A 17,350-nucleotide genomic window follows, 5' to 3' on the forward strand; every position below is an offset into this window, starting at 1 on the left:
AGCATTCATGCCTGAGTTAAAGTAACTTTGAACAACACTTGAGTCTGTGGTTTAGGAATGATGGCCTAGAGGTGAGGCCATATGTGAGCCCAGACATCTGAGAGTTGGCTGATGGGAAAGAAATGAATGAATGAGTGCATGAGTGGAGGGACAATTGTGCCTTGATTTGCACTTTAGTATTGGTGCTGTACTTAGAACTTTGGGGGTAGGTACTGCACTGACGCAGAGTGCAAAAATGTGTGCGCGCGAGTGTGTGTGTGTGCGTGTGCGTTTTCAGCGATTTTTTGCAGACTGGCACACTTTGACTCTTTTTCAAACACTCCCACTGAATTAGTTATTGCTGCCCAGTATCTAAACCTGCCCAACATGACTGCAGCTGATTCGGCATTCTCTGAAGTGTGACGTCATTTCTAAATGAGTATTTTTGAATTGGCATTCTGGTTATGCTCAGAACAGAATCTTGAACGACACTTCAGATAACACACCTTTAAAAAATGCATATTTTAGTATTGACTGGGCATTGATGTTGGTTCTGTTGCAAACAAGGAATAGAAGAGAAGGTGTTTTGTTGTGTTAAAATATGCAGACACTGTAAGGCCTACAACATTTCCTACATACGTCTTTTGATAAATGAATACTTCAGCTTTTGCATTCTTTAGTATGAGCAGCTACATTTAAATTAGCAAAGATGGGAATTGCATAATCTAGGTAAAAGTTTTTCCCTAATAATTTTCCGTTCTTGTTGTATGAAGTAATTACAAGGATGTGTTTTTCTGTGATAAAGCAAAATACCAAGACTTAGCACAAAACAGTTCCTTCTGTGTAGGCTGAACTATTGCACATAGAATAGAAGACCATATTGTCCAAAAGACACTTATAGCTAGAAATCTGCAGGTTCATTTTCTGTGATTGTAGTTTTAGAAATTACCAGTATGAGCACTTACCAAAGGTCATGAATGAATCAGATATAATGCTGGCTTTTGTGACAAAGTGAGTCACTTCTGTAGCCTTGATATGCTGAGCCTCTTAAAGGGCTTATTGGTTTAGTTGTGGCATGAAAAGGGATGCACTTAATAAACAGCACACGCTCTTCCTAGATTAAAACTGAATAATATGACCACAAGAGAGTGCATCAGGTTTAAAAGAGTATGACATACATCTGTGCATCATTTCTATTGTTTACAAGTCAGGATACATCAAGCCTTCCCTTTGGTCTTGTTTGCTTTAGCCTCATATCATCAGAAAGATGCAAACATTATCCATTTGTTTCCAATGTGTATATCTGCTGCTGTTCATTTCTGTGCTAGTGGTGGGTATTTACTGTTAAATATGTGAAGTATTGTACGCTGGTTTATGGTATATTAACAGAATGTTGCTGTGATATCTAGGTATGACTGAATTATTGTAGCACTGAATTCTCCCATGGTCCTTTGGGCGCATCCAATAATACCTTCACTGTCCCAGTTATTCACAAGTTAAAAGCACTGACTGACTGGTTTGTACTTAACAGAGAGAGTTATTATTTGGTTTAAAAACATTATCTGATAGTTATGCATGCTACCTTAGTAAATCCATAAATGACAGACAATGTCCAAAAGTGGGAATTATGTCAGAACTTCACAGTGAAGAAAATGCTAGAGATTACCTTCACTGGTACCTCTCAACTGTCCAGGTTTTTGCCTCATATTTTTGGTCTGCTCCTCATAAAATTTGTATTTTACTGGAAAATCACTGAGGATTGAAGTCACAACTAATGACTTTATATCCTTCAGAAAATTAAAGCTCATACAAAGCATGTTATCCTACAAACTTTCTAAGAGCAATATTTAAAATGTATCCCTTTTTTGGGTCTCTGTTTCCCCCATTATTTTCAGCTTTGTCCAGATTTCTTGCTCTAAGAGGCTGAGTGGTATGGCCAATGGTGGAACAACGCAATGGCAGCGTAGAATGATTTAAGACAGAGAGAGAGAGTTACAAAGTAACACACACTTCCCCCTTCCTTAATGTAACAATTTTGAAAGTGTAATACCTCAGGTGTGTTTGAATTAAATTACCTGCCTGTTTCTTCATTTGAATCCTACCTGATGATTTAGCAGCCCTGCTTTTTCTAATGCGTAAGTCAGCAGTCCTCACCAGAGAGTATTTGTGCAGTGTTTTATGCACACTGACAGAAATTACTAGAATTTTTGAGCTGGGCAAGTGTTCCACCTTCAAAATGAATTTTAACACCATCACATGCATATTATATGCTGCGCGCATGTGTGTCTTTCTGTGTATCTCTCTCACAATATTGATGCCATTGGCCATTAGTACTTAGTCATATTCAGTATTAAGAAATGCTGGTTTTCATTGTTGCTTTTGGCTGTTGTTTTTAGCCTTTTTTTTTTTTTTTTGTTTTAAATATGTCAATTGAGATATAAAAAATGGATTGCAAATGACAGCTGCAATGTTCATAGGTTGGTACTAGGCTATCAGCCCTAGGGCCTATACAAGCATAGCCATAACAATTCCCTGGCTATTTCTTCCCACATTATTTACTTTTCTGGACCCCTGTCTTGCAGGGTGACTGACGTGATCCCTGGGGTGAATTTCCTTTCTCCCATCCAATCGTCAAGGTTCTTCTTGAAGAGGTCCAAAGAGGCACTCTGCTTGACATGTATGGGCAATCTATTCCAGAGTCTGGGGATTCTCTGGGTCAGGAACCTATCCCTCCAACATGTTTTGTTTATTGTGATGACAAGGTTTAGATCCCTGGAGCGTGTAGCTCTGAGGGATTGGGATTTCTTTAAGTGCAGCATGTCCAACAGCTCTGGGTTTGACATGGCCTTGTATGTTAAGCAGAGATCGCCTCTAAGTAGACGATATGCGACAGAGTATAGCTGGAGTTTTTTAAGGTGGTCAGCGTAGGGCATCTGCTTTAGGCCTGTGATTCTTTTAGTGAGGTATTTCTGAGGCCTTTCCAGTTGTTGCAGATGTCTTGAGAGGTACATACCAAATGGGGCGTTGTATTCTATAATGGGTCTAATGAGGGATAAGTACAGTGGGACAATGACCTCCTTTTTTCTGGATGAAAAGCCCTTTGTGATGAGGTGTGCCACATAGAAGGATTTCCTGACTGTTGTGGCGATGTGGTTATCAAAGGTGAGACCACTGTCCACCTGTGTCCCTAAGTCTCATCACACTTTCTGTGTTTAGTGTACTGCCACCTATATGGTAATTCATGGATACATGTTTTTTCCCAAAGGGGATAACAATACATTTCTTGGCATTGAGCTTGAGCCCATGGCTCTGGCACCAAGCATCTGTTTCTGTAAGGCCCTTTTGTAGAGTATACACATCATTTTGGGATTCAATAATGGCTCCCAGTTTGCAGGCATCTGCAGACTTTGTTAGCCAGAGTCCCTTAGTGTTGACCTGTACTTCAGAGAAGTAGATGCCAAACAAGAGCGGCCCCAGGACTGAACCCTGAGGTACTCCACTTGTCACTTGTCTGGAGCTGGATTTGGAGTCGGCCACTTTTACAGTGTGGGTTCTATCAGTAAGCCATTTAGCAACCAATTGGGGGACATAGGGATTAATGCCCAACTTAGAAAGTTTATCTATGATTCCAGAGTGGAGGATGGTGTCAAAGGCCTTGGCAAGGTCTAGATAGGCTTTGTGGACCACCTTACCCTTGTCCATGGCTCTGGAGACTGATTCAAAGAAGTCAGTCAGGTTCAGGAGACAAGATCGGCCCTTCACAAACCCAAACTGGGTGGGGTCCAGTGTTTGAAGGTTGCCAATGTCTTTGTTTATAAGTTCCATGATAATACGCTCCATGGCCTTGCAGATAAGGCTTGTCAGACTGATGGGACGGTAGTTTCTGGGATCCAAGGTGGATCCCCCCTTGTGGATTGGGATAACTGTAGCTCTGCGCCACTCAGTGGGCACAAAACCTGAGGTGAGGCTATGATTAAACATGACACTTAGGTGAGGTGCCAGTTCATATTGTAGTTCATGTAGTACACAGCCCGGGATGTCATCTGGTCCCATGGATGTTGTATTCTTGGCTTTAGAGAGTGCGTTTTGTACCTGTGTGGCCATTATTACTGGAATTTGGCAATCTTCTGGTATTGAGATGGGCCATTTAGGGGGTGAGAGGGGGTGAAGTTGGCACTGAATCGATCTGCCAGGATATTGGCAATATCCTTTGGATCAGTATTTTAATGTAATTCTGTTTTAGCTCAGAGCAGATCTGAGCATTGCCATTTAGATTCTTGACATAGTTATAGAATGCTTTGTGGTTGTCTTTGGAATCTTTGGCAATTTTATTTTCGTAACTAGCTTTGGAGGATTTTATGAGGCATCTCAGTTTCTTACTGAGGGTAGTAAGGGAGTTTTTTGCATCCTGGGATTTTCCTCTTTTCTGCAAAAGTTTCTTCCTTTTGTTGTAAAGTTTGTTTATGGCAGGGGACCACCAGATCGGCTTCCTTTTTTTGGATGAGAGCATTTTGGTTCTATTTGGGATGGCACGATTCATGCATGAGTGGTTGTGCTCGTACAGTGCCTTAGTGTAGAATTCAGCAGTTGAACTTTCAGTTCCCGTCTGCATGGGTGTCATGAAGTTTGTCACTTCTGACTTGAGTAGCATGTACTCTCCACACCTCTGTTATATTCATATAGTCAGTAGTGGATATTGTGAGAAGCTATGAAAAACTTTCAACCAACACAGTTTTGTTTCTTGCAGCTTCTGCATGCAGAAAGTTGTTTAACCAAAGTCCTGATTTAATGATGCCTCAAATCCATGTGTAAAAGTAGATGTCCTTAACCTTCTTGCAGTAAAGAAGGCATATATCACCTTCCTTTTCCCTTCACTGAAGATCCACCAATCAAACACAGTTCTTCAATAGCAGTTACCATCTCATGTTTCAGAAAAGTCGTCATCCAAGAACTGTTCTATGTTCTCATTCATCAGGGGCTGACCCTAAACTAAAATAAAATAAGTGCTTGCATTATTCTCGTGTTTTTTAGCAAATGGTCATGTTTGCCATTTTAGGTCTACATTTTATTCACTATCTTTGTATGCCCCATCATAATTTTGAGGTCCAGGGGTTTGATTCTCAACCTACTAGCTTTCAGATTGCCATCAGCCATGCTTGTTGTCTTGTGGACTGGTGAGCAGGTTGTTGCCGTCTTCCTTTATATGAAGCCTGACTGTCGTCTTTGTCTTGCTGTCTTTGCCTTGTACCCTGATATAGTCTCTTTGTGCCACCTACTGAATCACATTCAAGAAGCTGGTAGAGTGCCCCTGAAACCTTGTTATTTGCTATTGCAACTCTGCTCATGGCCTCTTTGTTAGCCAACCGGAATTCCTTCCTAGCCAGGTCTTTCTTTTCTTTCCCATACTGCTTCCTGTACTCTTTCTTTCTTTTGATGACTTCCTGGACATCTGCATTCCACCACCAGCTGTCCTTATGTACCTTACTTCCATACCTGGCTATACCCCATATCTGTTTTGTAATCCTCATGCATGCTGTTTTGAGGTGCTGCCATTCTTCTTCAACTCCACCTATTTCCTTTTTTCTTGAAGTGCCTGAGCCCTCAGTAATTCCTTAAACTGTTGTGCTTTTTCTCCAGTGAGCTTCTAGGTCCTCATCCTGATCTCCATTGACCTTGGTGCCTTCTCTGACCACTGCTAGCAGCTGATTGTGGCAACCCGTGGTTTATGCTGTGGGCCAGTTGTTTCACTGGTGATAATTTTGCAGTCACTGATTCTGTCCCCACTGCCTTTTGTTACTAGAAGCAAGTCCACCTGATCTGGCACCTCCGGATGGTCAATAAACAGGTTCCCCTAGAACTCCAGGTATTAGTAGGAGTGCCGTTTGCCATTATTCTCAGTTTTTGTCATTGATTAGTGCCACAGCTCCCCATCCCCCGTTTTTCCTTCCTGATAGGAAGCAGCGGGCATTTAGTCACTTGGTCTTTGCCTCCTATGCCTGAACCGTTTCTTTGTATCACATATCAAAGATAGGAGGTCACCAACAGTGTGTTAGTAAACTGACCTTGTTCCATGCCAAAATGCAATCTTCATTTTAAACATGTGAGCGAAACATTTTGCAACGACAAAAGTTAATATGCATTTGTTTTCCTTATTTTGGCTCATATTTATGAATTTACTTTCTCGTTGTTGAAAAATGTGATAGAAATCTTAAAATCTAAAATAGTAGTATTTAGTGTGTGTGCATAAAAGTGATGAAAGAGGTTGTAGAGAAGGGTCATACAAAGTGGAATGGCAAAAATAAAGCTTTAAGAAGGCTGCATATTACTTGGTTATTTTCTACTGTGTAACTCATGTTCAGTCATTCAGCCTTTGCAAAGTTGCTTGTATAGAGTTTATTTTTTATTTTTAATTGATGCATCCTATGTGATTTTGAAGCTAGATATATTGTTCAGCGTTGTGTGTGTATGACCATAGTTAATGGTCTATTTGCCTCTTGTTAACTTAAGTCTAATAATGTGTGTGTTTTTTATGCATTTACAGTACTTTGTTCTCATATATTTAACTGTTATCCTAAATCATAAAACTGCTTGTTTTGATGGTAATCTTCTTGGGAATCCAAAATTAAAATGTGTACTACATCATGTGTTAAATGATGCAATCCAGGGGTACACAGCAAGACAAAATGGATGAAGGTGACAGTATTTTTTTTGGGGGGGGGGTATAAGAAGTAGACAGAGAACTTTTGATATCTACTTATTTATTGTCTACTTTCTGTTGTTAATTGTATGGTAAACCCTCCTTAGACGACAGGTTCTGTTTATTTAAGATAGAGCTGTGGGTGGAAGGAGGTTAAGTGAGGCCATGTAGTGTACATAACAGGAAGCTAATAAGAAACAACTAAGAAGGATGAATACCTTTTTAAAATGGAGGAAGTTTGGCGTCTATTCCCTGCTTGAGAACTGGCTGTAACATAACTTGGTTCTCTGAAATGAGCAGTGAGTGAAACCTCTTCCATAAAATGGTATTGATGGAGTGTTAGTTACTGGCCATAGCCAATGTTTAACTTGCAAACAAAAAAAAATAGAGACAAGGATGAAGCAGGCTATAGCGGTTTTAGCATCATAATAATGAAAGCAAGAATATGATGTGGGTTGAATGGACAAAATTCCGTATGGAAAGAAAATTGTATGAAAAATATCGGAGTCTAGGCTTTTGAAATGGAAAGCAATTTATAGTAAACAGACCGTGGGGATTCCATTGCCTGCTTTTGTAAGAACTAAGTATCTTAAATGCAGAATGCTTAGTATTAATAGTGCATTTGATTAGTCAGATAGCATGTTAGAAGTTAGTGCAGGGCTTTAAACTTGAGTAAGGAATAAAGGCATATGCTGCACAGAATGGCAGTAAATTCCTCTGGGTCAAGAAAAAGTACCAGCGGGTTTGCAGGGGTCATTCTGATTTCCTTTCTTCAAAACTTTTTTTTCACCACAGACATGTTTGTTGTTAAAATGGTTAAAAACAAATGAACATGCTCATATAGTCTGATGTTTTTATTTTATAATGTGATATTTTTCGATAGCAAAACAAAACTTGTTAGCTCAAATTTTATTAAACAGAACTAATTTTTTTATTTCAGTTGAATGCTTTTGTCTGTATTCAGTATCAAACTCTATCGGAGTAGCACACTGCTTATTCATCTAACAAGGTGAATGCTGTATTATTATTGCCGTTTAATTTTATCATAGGATATTTAAATGTATAGTTTAAATGAGCAGTTCACTTCTGGAGGAGTCTGATGCCGAATATAAGCAAAAGTGCTCAAATGAAATAAAAAAAAATTGCTTGATTAAAAAAATGCTGGTTTCACCTGGAGTTAGTTCTGTACAATAGACTTTGGCTTTAGAAGTTTATAAAGCACCCACAGAACCTCATTTAAGTACATCAAATGTTTATTACTGGAATGTTAAAGGAAATGTAGTAATGGGAGCAGATCCGGAGCTCTAGCTTTGCTGCAAAGAAATCTTTGCAGTGCAGTGTGGAATGATCTAACAGGTAGCTTAATGTAGCTGGATGTTTTACACCTATACCTGGTTCCTACAAGTGTGCTATTTTATCAGAATATGGCTCTGTGGTCACCTCTGAAAAGAGTATTTTCCCTCTAATGGATTTGGTTTATATAGCCTGCATAAATTAAGTAAACCTATTCACTGAATTAATTATTTATAATTTGGTTGAAGACAACACTGCAGTTCACAGATGCCTGGTACAGTAGTTGTATAGGGCTGTACAAAGCCTGCATGTCTTAAACAACCTGCAGTGATACTTTGTTGTAAAGCAGATAAGAGTTGTGTGCCTTTTTCTTATTTTCAGTTAGTTTCTGTGTTTCTGATAGTGCATACAATGAACATCAAGCAGTTGCTTATGTCATTAATGTTGGTGAGCTAATATGTCGGCACCTAGAGAATTGAAAAAGAGTTCAAGTCATTTTGTTATAAAACTTGTATAGTCTTTGTCTTTCAGCCTGAGAACTTTCACCACAAGGGTAGTTGCAGGAGAGTTTGCAGAATGTCTATCCTAGCTTTGAGGTGCCCTGCCTTTCCATTCCCACAATAGAGATTTGGTTTCCATGAGGGCAAGTCTGGTTACAGTGTGTGTGTGTGTGTGTGTGTGTATAGAAAGATTTATATATGTATGTATATATATACATATATATAGAGAGAGAGCGAGCGAAAGATGTGCTTGTGTGCAGATACATGTAAAAAAAAAAAAAATAATATATATATATATATATATATATATATATACACACACACACACACACACACACACACACACACACACACATATATGCATGCATATCTATAGTACTTTTCCAGATGACTTTTGGGTGGAAAAGTGGATAGTGATGAAAATACTTCAGTTAAAATTGAATTGTGAATGGTCAGACTGACAAGGGCAAATAAAAAAAATTATATATATGCTATCCCATTAATTTTATTCCTTAACAAAATCTTACGGTTTTGCCACGTATGCAAGAAAACAGTATGAGATGTTGGCCAACATGCACAGCAACATGGGCAAGCTGTACGAAAACCTTGGCGAGTACTTTGTGTTTGAGCCTAAAAATGTCAGCATTGAAGACTTTTTTGGAGATCTGAGTAACTTCAGGACCTTGTTCTTGGTGAGTGCATTTTGTTTTTTCTTATAACAAGCGAGCAGCACTGCTTTTTCATTCCGCTTTTATGCATTATTGTGTTGTTTACGCTCATTGATTTTATTGATTTGACGTTCTTTTCTGTGCTACAGACAGTGACAGGTAATCTAATAAAACTCAGGCAAATGAAACAGTTTCACCCTTTCTGAGCAAAGCTGAGGCTTAAGTGTTTCTTCAAGGCATTTTCAAAACCATGCCAGAGGTATCTCAGACAGATACCTGTAGAATTACTTATTAGGGAAAGGACTTGGAAAGGAAAATATTACTGAAAGATCAAATAAAATACAGAAAAATGGCAACAATTTTGTTTTCATATGCCCCAGAGCACTGTTTCATATTTATGGTAATAGCATCATAAACACAGCTCTTAAATCAATAGATGTATAACCCACTTTATGAGACATACTACAATCAACAGGTACCCCAGAGCTCCTCTGTAGTCTCTAAATGGTTTAAACCACCACTATCTGTGACTGAGTTAATATAATGTGGAAATGTGATTTTTCCTGTATGTGTTCAGACTAGTGACTATACTGGACAGGAGCAGTATATTTTATTTTATTGTAAACATGTTAAAATGTATGCCTGTATTGTGCCTTGTTAATCTTACAGCATGTAGCAAGAAACCTAAAGTCTCAATAAAGGAAAAAAAAAGAATATCCGGTAATTTAGTTTCACCATTTTTGTTGTATTTTAAGAGACATTATGCCAGGCCTACCAGTGAAGAACGTCTGTGTTGTATGGATGTGCATAATGAACTCTGTCTCTCTGTCTTAATTGTAATTATCTTTTATCTGGAAATGTCCGTCAGACATGACTGTGAACAGTAAACCCATGAGATAGCAATGCTGTTCTGATAATTCATTGTCTGTATCATTACACGGTACTAAATGTAATGTAGTTGACTAGCAGATCTTATTAATTTCCATTTCATATTAATGATGACAGCTGTGTCCCTTCCACAGTGATGAGGAAAAGGTGAAAAGTCATATGGTTAAAACTACCAACATAAAAATTTCAACAAAACACAAATTAAAGGTCATGCTGCTAAACGCTAGGAATCTAAACATGAAACTGCACTCATTGCAAGCATTCCTAACCCTGGAAAATGCTGACATCTGTGCAGTCACAGAAACCTGGTTCAAAGCTGTGGAGAGCACCCCAGCCTTACTTGGTTACTCATCCTATCATACATTCAGACCCAAAACTGTGGGTAGTAAAGCCAAAGGAGGTGGAGTTTCAATGTATATTAAAGACATACACACCTCCAGGCTGGTCAAACAGTATGACGCACAGGAGACACTCCAGGTGCAGTTAACTATTGACAAGACCCCTATACAAATTATAGCTAGCTACCGGCCCCCATATCTGTCCCAAGATGCCCAAACTATCTATCTAGACCTCTTAGAATCTATCAAGATTCAACCCTTTACCCTGATCCTGGGTGACTTTAACTACCCAAACGTAGACTGGAAGAACTACTCTTGCCAGAACACAAATGCCTAGAGATTCCTCGAATATGTCAATGCAAATGCTTTGGAACAGCTAGTCAATACCCCCAGTATCTTAGACTTGGTATTAACCAACATGAGTAACCACTGCAGCATCACTGCAGTATCATCCGCCCTTGTAAGATCTGAACATAAAGTGGCACGTTTGAAGTCATCATCTCCCCCGACCCCCCTCTAGCTAGGATCAGTCAAAAGAACTGCTCCAAAGCTGATTACAGCCACCTGAAGGATGGTATAAACAGCTTCACAGCCCCCTTCCCTTCTCTTAAACTGGCACCAGTAACCAAAACTGTACCAAATTACTATACGAACATTTCTGTAGCTGCATGGAGTCAGGAATACCTGACAGGACAAAAATCATCCTCCACAAGGAAAAGTAACCCTGTCTAGAGGACATCTCCAATAAATAAACTGTAACAAAAGGAAAAAATTGCTATCCAGGGCCAAGAGGAAGCAGGTGCCCAATTGGAAGCAATCTCTCCTTAGCCTAAACAAGCAAATAAGAGCACTAGTGAAATCCTCCAAAGCAGTCCAAGTTGGCCACATCTACTAGAGACATTCATAAGGCTTTCTTCACATATGTCCGTAATCTCAAAGGTAGCACCCAGATTTGTTCAGAACTGGTGGTCAAGGACACCACCTATACAAATGCTGTAGATATAGCAAACTTGCTGGCTGACAGAGTCAGTGAAAATTTCACTCCTCTGCCCCCCATCAGTAAATCAGGACATTCCCAGTCCCTGCCCCCTTTCCCTTATATCTAGGGATCAGGTCATCACTGCTCTCTCAAAGGCAAAAAAATACAGTCTCCATGGGACTTGATAACATCCAAGGCTGTATCCTATATGAACTCGATCAGGAACTTGCAGCACCATTAGGCGTCCTATTCAACCAAAGCCTGAGTACCAGTTTTGTCCCAGCTGAGTGGACGACAGCCACTGTCGTCACTTTACACAAAGGTGGAGTGTCCACTGCTGTGGGAAATTATAGACCCATAAGCCTCACTAGCCTGATCTGCAAGGCCATGGAATGGATTATCATGGACCTCATTAACAAGGACATCGGCAACCTCCAAACACTCAATCCCACACACTTTGGCTTCATCAATGGGAGGTCGTGTCTGTTAAATTTGGTCAGCTTTTTTGAGACAATCATTAAAGCCATAGATATGGGGAAGACAGTGCACACTGCCTACCTTCACCTGGCCAAAGCCTTCGACACTATTCCCCACTCAGGCATAATAGATAAACTCTCTCAACTAGGCATCAATCCGTATGTTACCAGATGGGTAGCCAACTGGCTCACTGATAGAACCCACCTAGTCAAAATAGGGGAAGCCACATCAAGCAGTTGACCCATTTCAAGTGGCGTACCCCAGGGTTCGGTCTTAGGGCCTCTGTTATTTGAGATATACTTTTCTGAGGTACAGGCCAAAACCAGTGGAGTATGGCTGACCAAGTTGCAGATGACTGCAAGTTGGGATCTGTCATCAATTCCTCTAGTGACGTGGACAATTCTCCAAGAGGTTCTCACCCAAACAAGTGACTGGTGCCGGAGACTTGGCCTCAAGCTGAATACAAAAAAATGCATCATCATCCCTTTTGGTGAGAGAGATGTCCCACAAATTATCACATTAATAGCAATGTTCTAAACATGCAGTCAGTCGTGAGGGATTTGGGCACCCAGATTGATAGCAGCCTGACTTTTGACCACCATGTTGCTTCCATTGTATGGAAAGCTTTCTACATGGCCCACCTCATAAGTAAGGGCATCTCATCCAGGGACAAGGAGGTCATAACATCCCTGTATTCTTTCCTTATAAGGCCCATTATTGAGTACAATGACCCATTTGGCATGTACCTCGCAAAGCACATGCAGCAGCCGGAGAGATCACAGAGGTTCCTCACAAGGAGAATCCAGAGCCTCAAAAATCTGCCATACACAGATAAGTTAAAAGCCCTATCCCTCTACTCTGTTTCATACAGACTCCTCAGAGGGGACCTCTGTCTGGCATACATGGTGATTTTGCACCCTGCCTTGATGGGACTGCTGCATATCCACAGGTCAAGCTCCATTCGAGTAACCCACACACACAGTCTCAACCTGGTCTGTGACATCTATAGGACTTGCTGGTGGGACAGATTTGTGTCCAAGAGACTCCCCCGTCTATGGAATAGACTCTCTCTCCATATCAAGCAGAGTACCTTTTTATCCATTTTTAAGCACAGTCTGGATAACTGGAAGGGAAATAGAAAATACATCCCTGGGATTTCACCTGTATCTCTGCTGGACAGGGGCAGCGGGTGCCCACTGTGGAAGTATTTTTCTTTCTTAATTTCTCTCAATCTTTTTGCATATTTTCTGATTGGAAATTCTGGGCTTCTTGCATAATAACAACAATACATAATTTTTGTTATCCTCAATAGTCCACTAGGCTTATAAGGGACTCGGGGCCAATAGCCTAGTAACTTCCTATGATCTGGGGTCTCATCTGTCATATGCCCCTTATGAACAGTTTTGACAGTGTAACTGTCCCCAAGTGATATGCTGGCACTTGTAATGCCAAGTGTCGATATGCCCCAAAAAAAAAAAAAAACCCTGAAAATGCAGGAGAAGAGTGAGTATTGAGCATTTTTTTTCTCCTTTAAACTTCTGTATTACTGGGACGACCCCCCCCCCCACCAGCAGTCTTCAATGCAGGTGCAGGCTGCCACCGAACTTACAAATACTAACACAGAAATTGAAATACTTCAAAGAAAAGGGAACATTCTGGGAAATGGATAACTCAGACTTAGTATATGTAAGTCTGCTTTATCGGCCATTCAGTCTCAGCATTACTGGACTTATTAAAGCAGGTCCCAACATTTGAATTTCCACGTAAGGTTACCTCATTAGGATATGGGTCTGCCATGTTATTCAGTAAGTTTCAAATAATTCTGTGGGGCTAAGTCCATGTAAAACCATATGTGTGATGCATTTTTTTTTTATTTGAGGGCCATGGCAATTGGAATTGAGTTTATAATGATTTGGAGAGGTCATCAGTATCATCATACCAGCCATACTGACCAGCAATGGAGAGAAGATAAATCAGCAAACAAAGGAGAGGAGTATTGCTGGAATTCAATGCATCCTCATGTCTTGGTGAGCACCTTCATGAGGTGGACCCTGTTCTTTTACAAAACCTCACCAAACAACACTGATATATAGACTGTATTTTATGTAACATATCTCATGGACAGAAGTAGGTTAAAAAATAAAAAAGATAGCTGGGTACACAAGACCCAGGATAAAAAAGTGCCCAATCCTGGTAAACGCACTGGTGCTAGGACTCAAAAGAATGACTGTGTAGAATCCTCAAGACATGGAAACATTCCTACAATGGGGTTAGGCCAGGCCCAGAGGGAGGATGGGCCCCCTATTGTAGGAAGTAGCAGTCCACCGAAATCACAAAATTAATAGGCCAAAAGAGAGCCATACTGATGATAGAGTGGACTATTGAGGATAAGAAAAATAATTTATTGTTGTTATTATGCAAGAAGCCCAGAATTTCCAATCAGAAAATATGCAAAAAGACTGAGAGAAATTAAGAAAGAAAAATACTTCCACAAGAAAAACTGTCAGAAGCTTCAAAAAATTGTATTCATTAATACAATAGATTTATGAAAAACATTATATAGAACAAGAAACCTTGGTCTGTTTGGAAGAAGAAGCAACTGAAGAAGTGCAAAATATAAAGAAGAACATCTAGATATTTTTGAAAGATATAAAAAAGAAATATGTCCATGGGAAAGAAAGAGAGATCTGATATGGTGCAATATTTATGTAAAGGAGAAAGTCAAATTAATCAACACAAAAAAGGCAGCCCCAAAGATATTCAAAGAGAAATACAGGCAAATGCATCCAGATATAGAAAATTTCACAATAAAAAAATAAGATCACAAAGAGGAAACATAGAACAGAAGATTTGTAAAGTAGAAGTTAAAAAAATAGAAGCTGAAGTTATAGAATACTTGCAAAGTGAAGGATTTAGTGTAGAAGTCTAACACAGGTTATACCACAGCATGCTGGAACAATTCCTCAAAGTAAGAAGAAATAGGAGGAGCAGGAGACATATGAAGAAGAAATAGACAAGGGAAAGAAAAATAGATTTAATATGATGTGATATTTATGCAAAGGAGAAAGCAAACCTAATCAATACAAAGAGTACCACCAAAGTTATTTGAAGAGAAATATATGCAAAGGCATCCCGATATGGAAAATTTTATAATACAAAATATAAGAAAACAGAGAAGAAAAGTAGAAAAAAGGCTTAAGTAATGGAGAAGTTAAAGAAATATAAACTGAGGTTATGGATTACCTGCGAAGTGAAGGATTTAGTGTAGAAAATCTAACTCTGAAACCATCACAGCAGGCTAGAGCAATGAATCCCCAAATTAAGGCAAAACCAGTGGAGCAGGAAACATCTAATCAGTTGCCAGATAAAGATACTGTGGAGCCTTCCATAGGAAATCAGTACAAATGTTTAGATGGAGTTGCACAGCAAGGGGAGGATCTGGAAACGGTGCTAACTCTGATGTAGCCTATGTTTTGGAGTGGTAGGTCAGTGAGTTCCCATATAAAAGATCAGCAGATGGCACAGCAAGATGGTGTAGAATGCCCTTAGGAAATGTGGCACTAAGAATATGCCCTCAGTTTAGAAGGAAATGATCCAAGAGATAAGTTACTTGATTTAATAGTGATGGAGAGAAATATTAAGATCAATGAAAGAAATAGACTACAGAAAGTCGATAAAACCCAAAAAGTTAGACATTTAATAAAACAAATGAACACTGTAATTAGGACTGTCCATACAGATTCATGCAATATAACTTAAGTAAATAGAATATATTACTGTGCAGCTATATTAATAACAGATAAAGTCTTACCACAATAACACAGGGTAGTAGGGGAAAGGAAGGGGAGAAATCGAATGCTGTCGTGGAAGTATCAAATAGAGATAACGATAAAGCAATTAAAGCAATAAGCATCACTGTTAGAAGAGTATAGAAGAGGGAACAGATCAACAAAAATAATCAGAAAGATAGATGTGATAAAAGCAATGCACAGCATCAGAACAGATTAGGATCTCTCAAGCACTATCGCAAATAATAAACTAAAAATATCAGCACAGGCAAAAAAAAAATTAGAAGATACACAGATAAATACAAAATAAGCAATTTATTGATGACCCAAAAGAATTGGGAAACAAGGCAAAAGGAACTGAAACACCACCAAAAAAAGAAGAAATGGATACATTTTGAGAAATATCTATGAAGATCCTGCGGAACATAACAAAAATGCTAAATGGATAGATGGAGTAAAAGAAAGAATAAGAAGTTCAAATGTACAGGATATGCAAAGGGATGAAGTAACGGCCGGAGAGACTGAAACAAAGATAAGAAAAGCTCCTATTTGGAAAACCCCCGGCCCAGATGCAGTACCCAACTTCTGGTTAAAAGTATTAAAATTTTAAATAAAGATTTAGCCACGAGTAAGAACTATTTATATGCACACCTCGAACAGACACCAGCCTGGCTAACAACAGGAAAAAACAATACTCCTACTTAAGAGTGAACCTGCAAGCTGTCCTAAAAACTGTAGACCAATAACTTGCCTTCCGACGACATATAAACTGTACACTGGAATTGATGCTGACAGAGTTTATAGTCATTTAGAAGAAAACTCAATCATGGCAATAGAACAAAAGGGTAATAAAGTCATGTGGAACAAAGTATCATTTGATGTTAAATAAAGTCATAACAGAGAACTGTAAAAAGGGGAAGAATCCTGGATAGACTACAAAAAGGCATTGACAGTATCCCACATTCATGGATAAAAAGTGCTTAAAAATGTTGAATATGTACCCTAAACTGATCAGTTATATTACAGCAACCATTAAACAGTTGCAAACCACTTTGGAGTTAAGTCATGATAAAGGATAAATTATTATTCCAGGGATAAGGATTCAAAGGGGGATAATCCAGGGTGACCCTGTCACTGCTCTTCTTTTGTCTTACCCATAACCTATTAAGCTGTCTTATTAGCAGATTAGATCGTGGCTATAATTTGGCTCCCAGAAAACAACAAAGTGTAAAGACTTCTCATCTTGTTTTTGTAGATGATTTAGAACTGTATAGTTCATCAGATGAGGAACTGAAAGCACAACTGCAAGTGGTTAAAATGTCTTTAAATGATATAAGAATGTCATTTGGTCTTGATAAATGTGCAAAGGCAACCTTTAAAGCAGGAAAGCTTCAGCACCAAGAAAACATCAGTTCAGAACAAGAATGCAATATAAAAGACCTTGAGCAAGAGGGGGTGTATAAATATTTGGGAATTGATAAAGAATCAACAGTACTTAAACAAATGTGAATAAAACTGAGTAAGGAATATTTTAGAAGACTTTAATACTAAAACAGCTCTGACATCTAGGAAGAATGTCCAAGCTGTAAACCAGTTTGCTCTTCCCGTCCTAACTTACAGTTTTAGAGTGATTGATTGGCCCCCAAAAGGTGTTGGATAGTTTGGACAGGAAAACAAGAAGGATGCTTCATGCTCATTAAATGATTTAGAAAAATTGGTGCATACCAAGACTATGTATTCCCC

The 17,350-nt window shown here is 39.1% G+C and overlaps 1 protein-coding gene across 2 annotated transcripts in view; it reads left to right on the forward strand.

Moving 5' to 3' along the window:
- The window catches only part of DIAPH2 (diaphanous related formin 2), a 5,354,951-nt gene that overhangs the window by 4,419,287 nt on the left and 918,314 nt on the right, over positions 1-17,350 (forward strand). For both annotated transcript variants that reach the window (XM_044057628.1, XM_044057629.1), the window contains exon 24: positions 8,997-9,161. In XM_044057628.1, coding sequence (XP_043913563.1) covers positions 8,997-9,161 — 165 coding nt within the window. The remainder of the gene's footprint in view (positions 1-8,996; positions 9,162-17,350) is intronic.

This window comes from Protopterus annectens, chromosome 15.part0 (assembly GCF_019279795.1).
Source record: "Protopterus annectens isolate FY-2018-M chromosome 15.part0, PAN1.0, whole genome shotgun sequence".
Lineage (NCBI taxonomy): Eukaryota > Metazoa > Chordata > Ceratodontiformes > Protopteridae > Protopterus > Protopterus annectens.